General features: G+C 39.9%; 1 protein-coding gene across 3 annotated transcripts; it reads left to right on the top strand.

Annotated features, from left to right (window-relative positions):
- The first annotated feature begins 343 nt into the window (after positions 1-343).
- Positions 344-11520, top strand: LOC110478217 (cytochrome P450 2J6). 3 transcript variants are annotated; one of them, XM_085587238.1, is made up of 10 exons: positions 344-482; positions 2469-2574; positions 3889-4051; positions 5166-5315; positions 6366-6526; positions 7250-7426; positions 8914-9055; positions 9251-9438; positions 9861-10002; positions 11201-11520. In XM_085587238.1, exons 2-10 carry the CDS (start codon positions 2569-2571, stop codon positions 11377-11379), a joined length of 1308 nt encoding a protein of 435 aa, XP_085443364.1. In that variant the 5' UTR covers positions 344-482; positions 2469-2568; the 3' UTR covers positions 11380-11520. The 3 variants fall into 3 exon arrangements, with proteins under 3 accessions (XP_085443364.1, XP_085443365.1, XP_021400416.2); XM_085587239.1 differs by having other exon boundaries at positions 346-482; positions 2461-2574; XM_021544741.3 differs by lacking the exon at positions 344-482 and having other exon boundaries at positions 2276-2574.
- The last annotated feature ends 618 nt before the right edge of the window (positions 11521-12138 follow it).

Below are 12138 nucleotides of genomic sequence, written 5' to 3'. Positions count from 1 at the left end.
TTTGTGCCCAGTGTATGAATAGTTCCTGTGCTTCAGAGATCCTAATTCCGTTATGACAAATGTGTTACACTTTATATTGAAATTTTGATGTCCCAGAGCTGAAATTAAACCTTTGCTTGCTCAAGTGTTTCAGGACCATGCTTGTTTGATTATTGCATTACCTGCACAGCTTTACTTTTGCAAGTATTGTGCTCATCTTCTTTAGACTTACTTCACACTGTGCTTTTAAGTCCACTAAAAATCTTAACTTTGGCTTCCTGATAACTGTCATTAAAACTTGCTGGTTTTGCCTCTGTGTTCACTTCTTTGGACTGCCCTTTTTTTTAGCTACCATTTTTCAGGAAAGCTGAGTTTTCTGCCAAAAATACAAACCCAGAAAATATTGCTGATAGTCTGTCCAGAAGAGGATGCATCAACAGGAACAGGACCATGTGAACACAAGATCCTGATTTTCTTTCATCCTGCTCATCCAGTGACATCAGGTACTGGTGGAAGTAACTATTCATGCATCTGGCTTCAGACAGTTGGGGAAGTTTAAAAACAATGGAAAAGGAAAGCTAAATGTAACATCTGGCAGGATAAATTGCTGGCTGGTTCATTTGGCTTTGTCCTGCTTCTGACACTGGTGATTTGATTCCAGTTAAACCTGACCCATGTTCTGAAAGAACTCAATTCATTTACTGATCTCAAAATACTAATACAATACCAATGTGAAACATCTAAAATTAAGCAATGGAATCTGGATTACACAGAGAAGAGATGAAAATGGCAGCATTTAGTCTTTTCATAAAATGTATGTAATTTCTTCTGGCTTCAGTTGTCTGCACACAGAACTTCATTTTTTTTCCAAAAAAATTTAAAGTTTGAAACTGATGTTTTGGTTTGAAGAAACAAATTTTTCTGATTTTATATTTTGCCGATTTCAGCCTCATAATGGGAAATGGTACCTAATTTGCACTGGTTTTAACAAAGCCATGGGACCCACCTCAGCCTGATTCCCACCATGTTGTCCATCATATGCACAGATAAGGTGATAAAAGATGTTGCCTTCTCATGTTGCCTTCTCTGCATAACACAGGCACGTGTGTGCCCACAGAGGCTGCAAAGCCTGGCCAGCTGAAGGAGATGGATGGCAATCACTGAGTCACATCACTTTCTTTATGGTGCCAGGTTTGCAAAATACCACATTTATATCTGTGTTGGAGGGCACAGCACAGTTTCTTGTTCAGACTTGAACTCATTTTTAGTGAAGACGCTTTCTCTTTGCAATGCAAGATTGAATCCTCTGGTTGCTGGCACACAGAGCTTTCCCCCTGTCTGTGCTTCGAGTTTGAAGTGTGAATCCCTTCATTATCAGAGGGCAGATTTTTAATGTGTCCTGTAAATTTATTGAGAACTGGTAATAATAGCCAGGATTCTGAAACTGACTTAAAAATGTAGGGGAAAAAAAGGTACATGAAGCTTTCAATTAGGTTATATATTTAAAAAAAGTATAAAATAATTGGAATTTCATATTTAATTTTTGAATATGAAATTTTAAAGGTTGTGATTTTCTTAATTATTTAATTGTAATGTGAATTTTTTAAGCACTTTGTCATTAGCATTTACTTGGTGAAATGCTTATTTTTTCCATTTACTGGAAAAAAGGTTTGAACGCTCAAGGCCAATTTTTCAGAAATCTCATGTAGCAATCTCATCTTCTAATTGCATCTTTAGTCTGTAACTACACTTGTTTTTGCCTGTGTAAACTGTGTGTACTGGCAGGCAAATTTGAATTTACAACCACATTTAAATAATGCATGCAACTAAAACGCCTGGAGTATCTTACCTATTATACGTGCATACCATATATCCAATCTAGCCTATTGTAAATATATACTCCATACTATTGTGACTATATTCTACATAACTGTGTAGTCTTACCTATATGTAACACTCTTAATCTGAATTAAGTCATTGTAAGGCAAATCTTTAAGTATGTTTTTAAAGTTCCCAAAGCAGACGAAACTGAGTTTCACTCATCTCATGTCCAGTGGTGAGCAAGGGCTGTCACCTGGAGTCACTCCAACCCAGATCTCCTAACAGACACCAGCACAAGCTTCAGGAAAAATACCTTGAGTACAAGTGATTCCACATTCCAATACTGAGGCTTGCTGAAAGCAGAGATGTGCTTTTGATTAGGGATCAGTTTGATACATCACAGTATGGCAAATAGATGGGGTGCAGGAAAAGGGCAGGCATTGATGAAGAGGGAGGGACGGAGGGAGGGAAAGAAGCTGAGACTTTCTAGAACTCAGTCTGCAGACAAACTGGTGGAACAAGAAGCAAGATTACTTTTTCCCAACTCCAGTACCTCCTTTTTGATAGAGACAGCTATAAATCAACTGGCAAATTAACTCAGAAATGCTAACAATAACTCAAGGTTTTATAGTCCTGGTCATTGTTTTGTTAATTGTTGAGTTTTTCAGGCTGCAAAAAGCTTGCAAGCAATTCCCTCCTGGACCAACTCCTCTCCCATTGCTTGGAAACTTGGTACACTTGAACTTTCAGTTTCATCGGGATCTGCTGATGGAGGTATTTCTTTTAATATGCTCTTAATTAATTTTAGCCATGACTGCAAAAATTGTGATTAATTAAAGGTTTTAAGTCTGTGAAATTTCCAGACAAGGTGTGGACATATAAAGATCAATTGATTCCTAGATTTGAGCCACCTTATGTGGAATATGTCTTCTTTATGAGAAAGTTAATGCCCTTAAGAATCAAGTCAACCTGGGGACAGAGTTTATGACTTGTTATTAAAGTTGAAGAATACCAATAATCTGAAAGATGATTCTGCACTGCTAAGCGTGAAGCTGTATCCACTATAATGACAGCTATATCTGCTATCTCTACATGATACTTTTTAAAATTCTCACTGGCATTGCCTAATTTGTGGGTAATATGGTGCATGTATGCTTGTAGTACAGGAAGCACATTTGTTCCCCATCTTCCTACAGCTCCTGAAAAGTGTGTGTTGTTAGTGACAGCTGCAGTAATTCCTCTAATGGTTTGCAGGTGACCTCTAGTTCAGGTGGATGCCTGAGAGCACACACGGGCCAATGTGTGCAGAGCAGACTCAGGCTGCAGGGAAAGGAAAGCCAGAACCTAAATAAATAGGAGAAGCAAGGGTCTGGTGTGATCAACTGGATGTAATTTTTGTGGCACCTTAGACACTGTCTGGCACCTTTTCTGTATCATTGTGGGTATGCTAGAGCAGAGTCCATACTTGTACAAAGCTTTTTTTTATGTATGATTGGAGTTCCTCTGCCATACAAACATCCCTGTTTGGATACCTCTGCTGTGTCCAATGGTAAGTGCTCTCCTCAGTACTATGAGGAAACCTTGGACTCAAATGCAGCCCACTGGTACTTCATGGCTGTTGGCTAATTTCTGTGCCCATGTCCTCTCCCAGAGCACACAGATGGTGCAGATTTTATCAGCTTATTTCATTTTGCAAAGGCAGGACTTGCTGGAGGCACAGAGCCCCAGGGTGGTGCAGAGTGTGGCTGTTCAATTAACAAGGTACAAAATACTGAGGTTGGAGGAGATGCAATATAAAGCACAGTAAGATAAAGTACAAAGTTTTCTTTCTTTTACTGCAGAGTTGCTGCAGAATGTGCTTTGAAAAGAAAATAACTTCTCCCCTGGGTAAATAAAACTGGCTGCTGAAAGCCTTATTCTCAGCAAAACAACAGCTTCTTCCTGCTTCTAGCTACAATTATATGAATGGAGATGATGTTTTCAGCACAAAGCTGTCCACTGGGCTGGCGAAGAGCAGGTGCAGTGTCTGTTTGAGCTCTATATATGGAGATTCATCTGTTCTTTTTCTGGTACCTTTTCTCCTTACAGCTGGCAAGAACTCATGGTAACATGTACACTCTGTGGTTTGGGTGGGTCCCAGTGATTATACTGAATGGATTTCAAGCAGTGAAGGATGGCGTGACCGCACACCCTGAAGATGTTTCTGGCAGGCTGGTGTCACCTTTCTTCAGAGCACTGGCCAAAGGAAAAGGTGAGATTTGCCTGCCATTAATAGTGTAAAGGAATGTTGACTTGAAAAGTACTCTGCCCTCCCATTCAGAAAGATCTTCCATCATATATTGTTCAAATTCTCCACTGGCTTTTCAGAATATCTTACTGTTCACCATGGTGCCTTTTGCACTGAGCTTTCCCTAGCCTAGGAAACACTCCATGTTGTTTCTATGTGGCCTTTTTGCTGTATTCAGGGTGTTTGTATGTGATCCAACCCAGAACCCAGCAAGCTTGCCCTCATCACAGACTAATGCATAGTGGTACACATGATTTTGCTGTATATCACATGAGTGCAATGCTTGGTTGGTTACTGTATACATTATGGCTGCCAAACACTTTCCATCATGAGTAAGAGACCTATAAATCCCTACTTCAGAATTCACATTTCTATACTTGTGGACATTTTGTGAATACCTTTTGATTGCAAGAGTGCCTCCAACACAGAAAAACCCACTTATTCTTAAGTATTCCAGCAGTTTGCAGTATTTTTTTCCTGCCCCTGCAGTTGCTAGACAAAGCAGACACAGATTGTTTAAAGCTGGATGAAGCCTCAACTTCACAGTAGTAGTTCAGGGCTCTTCAGGTGATCAGGAGTGCAATCTAACAATCTAAGAGTGTTGTCTCTTCCAGGGTAGAAACAGAGCCCAAATGTCACTTATCTTTCACCTTTATCACCTCAGCCTACAACCATCACATTAATTGATCTATATCTCTGCAAACATACCCTGTCCTGAACTCTACTCTGTGGAAATTCATCCAATTATTCCTGTCTTGAGAATGATTACTTGAGTATGGCTAAAGCAGATTTCCTAAAAAGGCATCTTAAGGAGTTTCAGGGCTTTTTAAGACATTAAGAAATTGCACAGTCAGAAAATCCCGAGATTGCTCTTTTCAGTGATTAATGACATTCAATGTTAGTGTTCTAGTTATAGTTTGGATATGCTTGGCTATGATTTTTTGTTACCAATAATTTCAACTAAAGATACTTGTATCACAGTCTGTTCCCTGATTTATTCCATGTATTGTATAATATATATTTAAATGAATTGTTCCATGTCTGTGGCAAATATTAACATGCCAGGGAACACCCTCAGGTATTATACTTGCAAGTGGGCGCTCCTGGAAGCAGCAGAGGCGTTTTGGAATAATGACTCTACGCAATTTGGGAATGGGGAAAAAAGGCCTGGAGCATCGTGTGCAAGAGGAGGCCTCTCACCTAGTGGAGTTTTTTGTGAACCTCAAAGGTATTTTACCTGCTAAGAAATCAGGCACTTTTCAGTCTGGATATGGATCCATATCTTCAGTATGCAAACTTACCTACCCCTTCTAGGGGATGTATCCAAACTTACCAAAGCACAAGAGCAGATAGAGCCTAGAATCACCTGTATTTCCTTCTTATATAGCTCTTCATACATCTCGTGAACCTGGAAACATCTGAAATTCCTCCTCCATGGGCAGATAATTTCTCTGTGATATATTGTGCAATGATACGATGCTGCTGAACTGCACAGCCAAACCATTCTCAGGCTGCCTGCCCTGGGTAACTGAACAGTATTGCAGAGCTTAGTAATTTCCTTAGATTTCAATGACTTTGGGTGCCCTGCTTATTTTAATGTCTCTCTGGCTAAGTAACTATTGGCTAGGTAACTACTGGCAAGAGAAACAAAGAAAGTAGGAGGTGGGAGGGGACTTCAGTGGATTATCAGGTTGATCCTAGAGTCCATGACAGGATGATTTCTATCCAAATCACTTTTTATTAATATCTGTTTCATAGCTTTAGAAGAAATCATCAGAGATATGATTTACTGCTCACTGTTGAAACTGTAATAATTTCATTGTATTTACTTTGCAGTTCCTGCCTATTCTTCTTTTTAAACCTGCCCACATTCCTCCAGGTTTTCCTTGTAATTATTTTTTACATTTTTGAACATATCTGTCACTGACTTCCCTTAGTTCATGTCCAGTGGCACTACTTCCTTCTCACATTCTTCCTCACAGCTGAAGACAGCAGATTTGATGTGCTACCCTAGAACTAATCTTAGCTGTACAACATTATTGCACAGGAATGGCTATTAAATTGTTTTAGAGCTATGAGGAAACAGTTGAACAGTGTACTTTATTTTAAGACTATGTTTTATTTTCCTTAATTTGTGTTAGTGCACATCTCTGTCCTCATTCACACTCCAGATGGATAAAGAGAACATTTTATTAAATCTTTAATAACATCAAGTCCTATCTGTATAAGGATCACCTGAAAAAACCACTGAGATTAATTCCAATCATTGTGTTTGCAGGAAGACCTGTGGATCCTTCTTTCCCTCTTTTCCATTCTATTTCAAATGTAATTTGTGCTGTGGTTTTTGGATATCACTTCTCTGATGAGGACAAAACCTTCCATGAATTGATCCATGCTACAGAGAAAATATTCAGGTTTGCAGGCAGCTTTGTTCATCAGGTGAGTAAATCATGCTGGTTTTTTTTCTGAAATAGGTTGAAAGTGAAAGAGCAGATACAAAAATACACAACAACAGGCAAATGTAGGCTGGGAGCTAAGAAGTGTCCTTGGGGAGGGACCTTATGACTGCATCCTTGGTTTTAAGAACTCTCTTGGGTTTTTTGCAAGCTTAAGGTCTTTAAGTCCTTTAGTATTTCTGAAACTATTAACAGAAACTTCTAAATTTAATTTGAGACTGGAGTTGGTAATATATTTGAATTCTGCTGTGCTGCTCCTCCCACTTCTATTTACTTCTCCAAAAATGTATGTAACTGGATTAATTCTTCTGCTTTTTATCACTCTGCAAATCATATGCTGAATTTTTTCCCCCTACCTCACGAATGATAAAATATTTATTATTAATCTATTCCTTGCTGTGTTACAGCTCACCATTCACATATTGCAAAAACAGTGGATACGTTCTCTGACAGTCTCAAAATTCAAGTTCTGTCAGAGATTTTTTTTGTAGCTCCTTCCCACAAAACACCGTACAGACCAACTTTGCACTTGAAGCATCTTGCAGTGCATTTGAGGTATTCCTCATGAATTAGACTTTGTGGTTTAGACCCTTAAAGAGGGACAAGCTGTGTGTAATGGGGAATGTGGGTGGCATAGCAAATTTAACTGGCACTTGACTTGTCAGTGACAGAGAACTCATGGTACCTCTTGTGTGTATTCCTGCAGATGTACGAAATCCTGCCCTGGCTGCTGTGTCGCCTCCCTGGTCCTCATAAGAAGGTGTTGGCTTGTTATGATGTCCTGAGTTCTTTTGCAAGGAAGGAGATCAGAAGACATGTAGAGAGAGGGATACCAGCTGAACCACAGGATTTCATTGACTTTTACCTGGCTGAGATTGAGAAAGTAAGTGTTCATTCTGGCTGATTATGCTGTTATGAAGCAGAAGGTCAAACAGACCATTGAATCACTCTGTGTGGCCCTTCCACCATAGTTTCTTACATTTCACAAGCTTCTTAATATGAATACAATATCTTGGCACTTACTAACAAGTCTCAGAAAGGCATCCAGTTTTGTATTTTGGTAACATGAATGAATTACCATCAGGTAATGATGCATGACAGTGAGTGGACCCATGAGCTCTTACCTGCTTTCCATAAATATCCATGAGTATACTTCAGTCCTGTAATAAATATGAGACAGTTTATTCCTGCAAGCTACATAACTTTGGTAGACCACCTCATCTTCTACAGCAGGGCTCATGTTTACAGTGGGATTAAATACATATGCACAAATCACTGCCCTGAAATAGCAGGCATGCTTTTTGGGATCCAGTGTGTGTGTGCTGCAGCCCTGGCTGTCCTTGTGACATAAAACTGTCTGGTTTCTCCCTTGGCAGGCAATCATCATCCCTATGTTACCTCTAATTTCCCCATTGTTTGGGGCATGGCTGGCTTGGCCCCATACTTTCTAGGAAAGCTTAGAAAACAATTTCACAAAAAATGCCATAATCAGCATTAATCTTATTCCCTGCCCAGGCTATTATTTTCCATAGTAGGAAGAAGGACTGAGCCAGAGAAGCTCTGCCAAGAGAACTGTAGCTTCTGTTTCAAACTTTTCAGGAGGTGAAAGAAGCACCTCTTTCTTAGGGTAGATGAAGTTCATGTAGTTTCTACTTCTGGTCATAAGCTTTCAGCTAGTCAGCCTGCTGTGTCCTCACAGTGTTGGCTCATGGGCTCTGAAAGGAATTGATACACCATTTTACACTTAGTATCTGAGTGTGTATGACAGGATTTACTAAAATAAGTATTTTAGAAGTAAAGACGCAGCTTTCTCTGGTGTCAGTGGTGCAATTTATTTCTGTTTGTTTGAAAATGTTTTTGCCTAATGTATTTTCTCTAGTTGTATTTTTATTTTACTTCTTTATTACTTAGAAGGAGATACATGAGTACCTCTTGCCTGTCAGTTCACATTTATCCTGAACTGAGAAAACAAATTACTCTCAAAATGATCTGTTGAAATGTGTTGATCCTGAGCATTTTCCTTTGGCATTTGCTGGCACCATTCGATACCAAGGCCAAGGAATGACATATTGTAGGGCACTTGCTTGTAAGTGCAAACTTGTAGTGTGTTTTGAAGTTTTTGTGATTAAGTTTTCAAGCACAGAATTGACTTTTTGTGATGAAAGAATAATCCACCTCATGAAAGACAGCAATGCAGGCTTACTGTGCCTATTTGGGAAACTACTGAACTTTTAGTATGCATCAAAAACTGTAATTTTGACTATTATTTGTGCATATGCCAGCTGTGGAAGTCTCTCAGCTCTCACACAGAGGGCATGCAGGATAACCAAATTTTCATGCTTTAACTTCAACTTTTATCACCATCTACAGTCTAAAGAGGGGGCCAAGCCCAAGTATGATGAAGAGAATTTGGTATATGTCATAAATGATCTTTTCCTTGGTGGATCAGAGACCTCAAGCACTACATTGAACTGGGGACTGCTCTATATGGTGGTGAATCCAGACATCCAAGGTGAGAGTGGTGGGGTTTTCCTGTTTATTTTTATTATCCTATACTAAACTCAGGCATTAAATAATACTAAATCACAGGGTATAAACCTAATGTTCGATGTTGAAATAATGCATTTTTCTGTTGCTCCAAGAAAAGTGACCACCTAAAGTATTTTATGCATTTTTCTCCTCTGAAGTGGTGAATATTTTTCCACAGTGAAAGTGCAGGAGGAACTGGATGCTGTTCTGGGTCCTTCCCACTTAATTTGTTATGAGGATCGCAGAAAACTGCCCTACACAAATGCTGTGGTTCATGAGATTCAGCGCTTCAGCAACATTGTCTTTGTTGGTGTCCCCAGATTGTGTGTGAGGAACACAACTCTACTGGGATTCCCTGTCAAAAAGGTACAGACACATTTTCAGCTTCAGTTCTTTCTTTGGCAGAGAGGGATTTCAGTCTGGTAACCAGTGTTCCAGCTATCACTACTCTCCATTAAACTCAGGAATGTGGTGCCTGGGGAAGAGTTACTATCTGTGGCACCAGGAATGAAAAGTCTTTTACTTGGCATGTAGATGCTCACACAGCTGTTAAGGCCTCTGCCAGGGACACCTCAAGTTCCTGCCCATCACAACTGCAGAAACCAGCTCTGGTTGGCAGGGGATGGACTGAGAGGAGAAACTGGATTGCCAAAGCACTGGTTAAGACATTCCTGACCAACTTGGCACTCGCCCAAATGCCAACAAGCAACAGTTTTATCCATCAGGCACAAACTGATGGGTGACAGGTGCTAGTAGTAGGAACTGCAACAACAGTTTCTTCTTTGCAGGGCACCATTGTTATACCAAATATAGCATCTGTCCTGTATGACCCTGAGCAGTGGGAGACCCCTCGACAGTTCAACCCTGGCCATTTTCTGGATAAAGAAGGAAACTTTACACCTCGAGAAGCTTTCTTACCATTCTCAGCAGGTAAAGGCATTGACAATTTGAACTAACCCAGCAGATGAGATGATTAATACAGAAGTATGAGATCATGGTATTTCTTCAGATAACATCTCCTATCTCTGCTGTTTGCTGCCTTTAAAGAACATTCCTGCTTGTTTCTGCCAAAGGAGAGGCTTCTGTGCTGTCGGACCCCAAACTGTTCATAGGACACTGTGGTGGGAATCCCACTCAAATTCCCAAAGCTCTCAGGCTGGCTGCATGCTGCAGTCATACACAAGTTTTTTTCTGTAGTATTCTTTACACCTAGCTATTTTCCTGAGAAGTAATTTGTCCTGTGTGAATTGGAGTTAATTGCAATACCTTCTAAAGAAACAAGCTGAAAGAAAAGCAGAAGGCATCCTGATAAACACAGGATTATATTCTTGCTTAGTTTGTCCTGTGTGAATTGGAGTTGATGGCAATACCTTCTAAAGAAATAAGCTGAAAGAAAAGCAGAAGGCATCCTGATAAACATAGGATTATGTTCTTGTTTACAGAACTGAAAATCCAGTTGCAAAAGAAGGAAACAAGGTAACAACACACAGAGAGTAATCATACCTAGCAGCAAAATTCCTGCTGACAGTTTTTAGTTTGTTGATAGTCACTTAAATGTCCACACAGAAGTGGTTTCTTAATTCAAACAGCTTTTTCTTTCCTTATATTTTTGTATGTAATATTCACCTTTTCTGCTCACACCATTGCTCACCATTTCTGCTTCCCATTGCCAAGGAATGGGAATCCTGGGAAATGAACAGTAGGCCTCATGCTGTGCCTATTAAATGACCAAGCCTCTGTTCAACAGCAAATGCCACTACTAAATAATTTTGCTCTGCTGATGCTAGCTCACTAAAGCATGTGCAAACAGCTGGCAGATTTTTTCTGTGACATCCTGAAGTTCAATATCTTCTGTAAAAGCAAAATAGTTTTTTTCTGTCAGGTCAAGAAAGAAATTATGTTGGCACCTCATGGGTTTTCATTGAAATTTTAATTTTGTGTCTCCTAACCTAGGACATTGGATGGGACCTTTTTGAAAGGGAATTCACATAGTTTTAGTTCTGCGGCTTTCATGTTGTTCTCCTTGAACAAAACAAAACCCACCTCTGCTTTCAACAGGAATGAATGAAATTATTATGAAACTGAAAAATTCCTAGACACTCACTGTCCTTTCCTCTTTCCTCTGCAGGGCACCGGGTGTGTTTGGGGGAGCACTTAGCCAGGACCGAGCTCTTCATTTTCTTTGCCAGCCTGCTGCAGGCGTTCACCTTCCGCCTCCCCGAGGGAGTGACCAAGATCAACACTGAGCCCATTTTTGGGGGCACTCTGCAGCCCCACCCCTACAGGGTCTGTGCCATCCCACGCTAGGCTGCAGCAGCCACAGGCCAGCATGAGACAGTTTGAACCACCTTTACCTCCGTGAATTTCCTCTCTAGTGTGTAAACCTCCTTCTGGCTATTGATATTAGTCTACCCAGAGCTATTCAGAAAGTGGATGCAAGCCAAGATCCAGACTAACAATATTTTTTTTGGTCGGCTCTTTGTGAAAGTCATGGATATTCTCACAGGGATCTTGACCGTTTTCTCCCCTCTGAGAGCACTTGAAGCCAGATGCTGTGGCTCCCAGCTGAGGCCATGCTGTGTCCCTGTCCTAGCCCAGCCAAATCATCCTCATGCTCAGTCCTGAGCAAACCTCAGGAAAATTCAGAGTATTTCAGCAAGAGCTGAGTAGGTCCCACTTCTGTGAGTGGCCAGATGATCTCAAGTAATTTGATGGCAGAAAGCACACTTTTAAAGCTTTATTTTGGCTTTAATGACCTGAATTTAGCCAGTTTAATTTGTCAATAGGTTGCAAAAAAAAAAACCAACAACAACAAAAAAACAACCAAAACACCAAACCAACTCCCAAATCCCAGGAAATACATTTGAGTATGAGTGCCTTCACATCTGAATTTGATGTTAAGTATCTCCCATATACTAGGTAAAAAATAATTCTAAAGTGGAAGAAAGAAATTTAAATTTGTTGTTTACTATCAATGTGAATACTATCAGTGTGAATTTACAGCCTGATTATAGTTATATTGCCAATTTGTTAGTTTATTGTTTGTTTTATTTTTAAAGATACAGA

This window comes from Lonchura striata, chromosome 9, assembly GCF_050655825.1.
Source record: "Lonchura striata isolate lonStrDom1 chromosome 9, ASM5065582v1, whole genome shotgun sequence".
Classification (NCBI taxonomy): Eukaryota; Metazoa; Chordata; class Aves; order Passeriformes; family Estrildidae; genus Lonchura; species Lonchura striata.
This window is presented reverse-complemented; position numbering and strand designations above follow the sequence as displayed.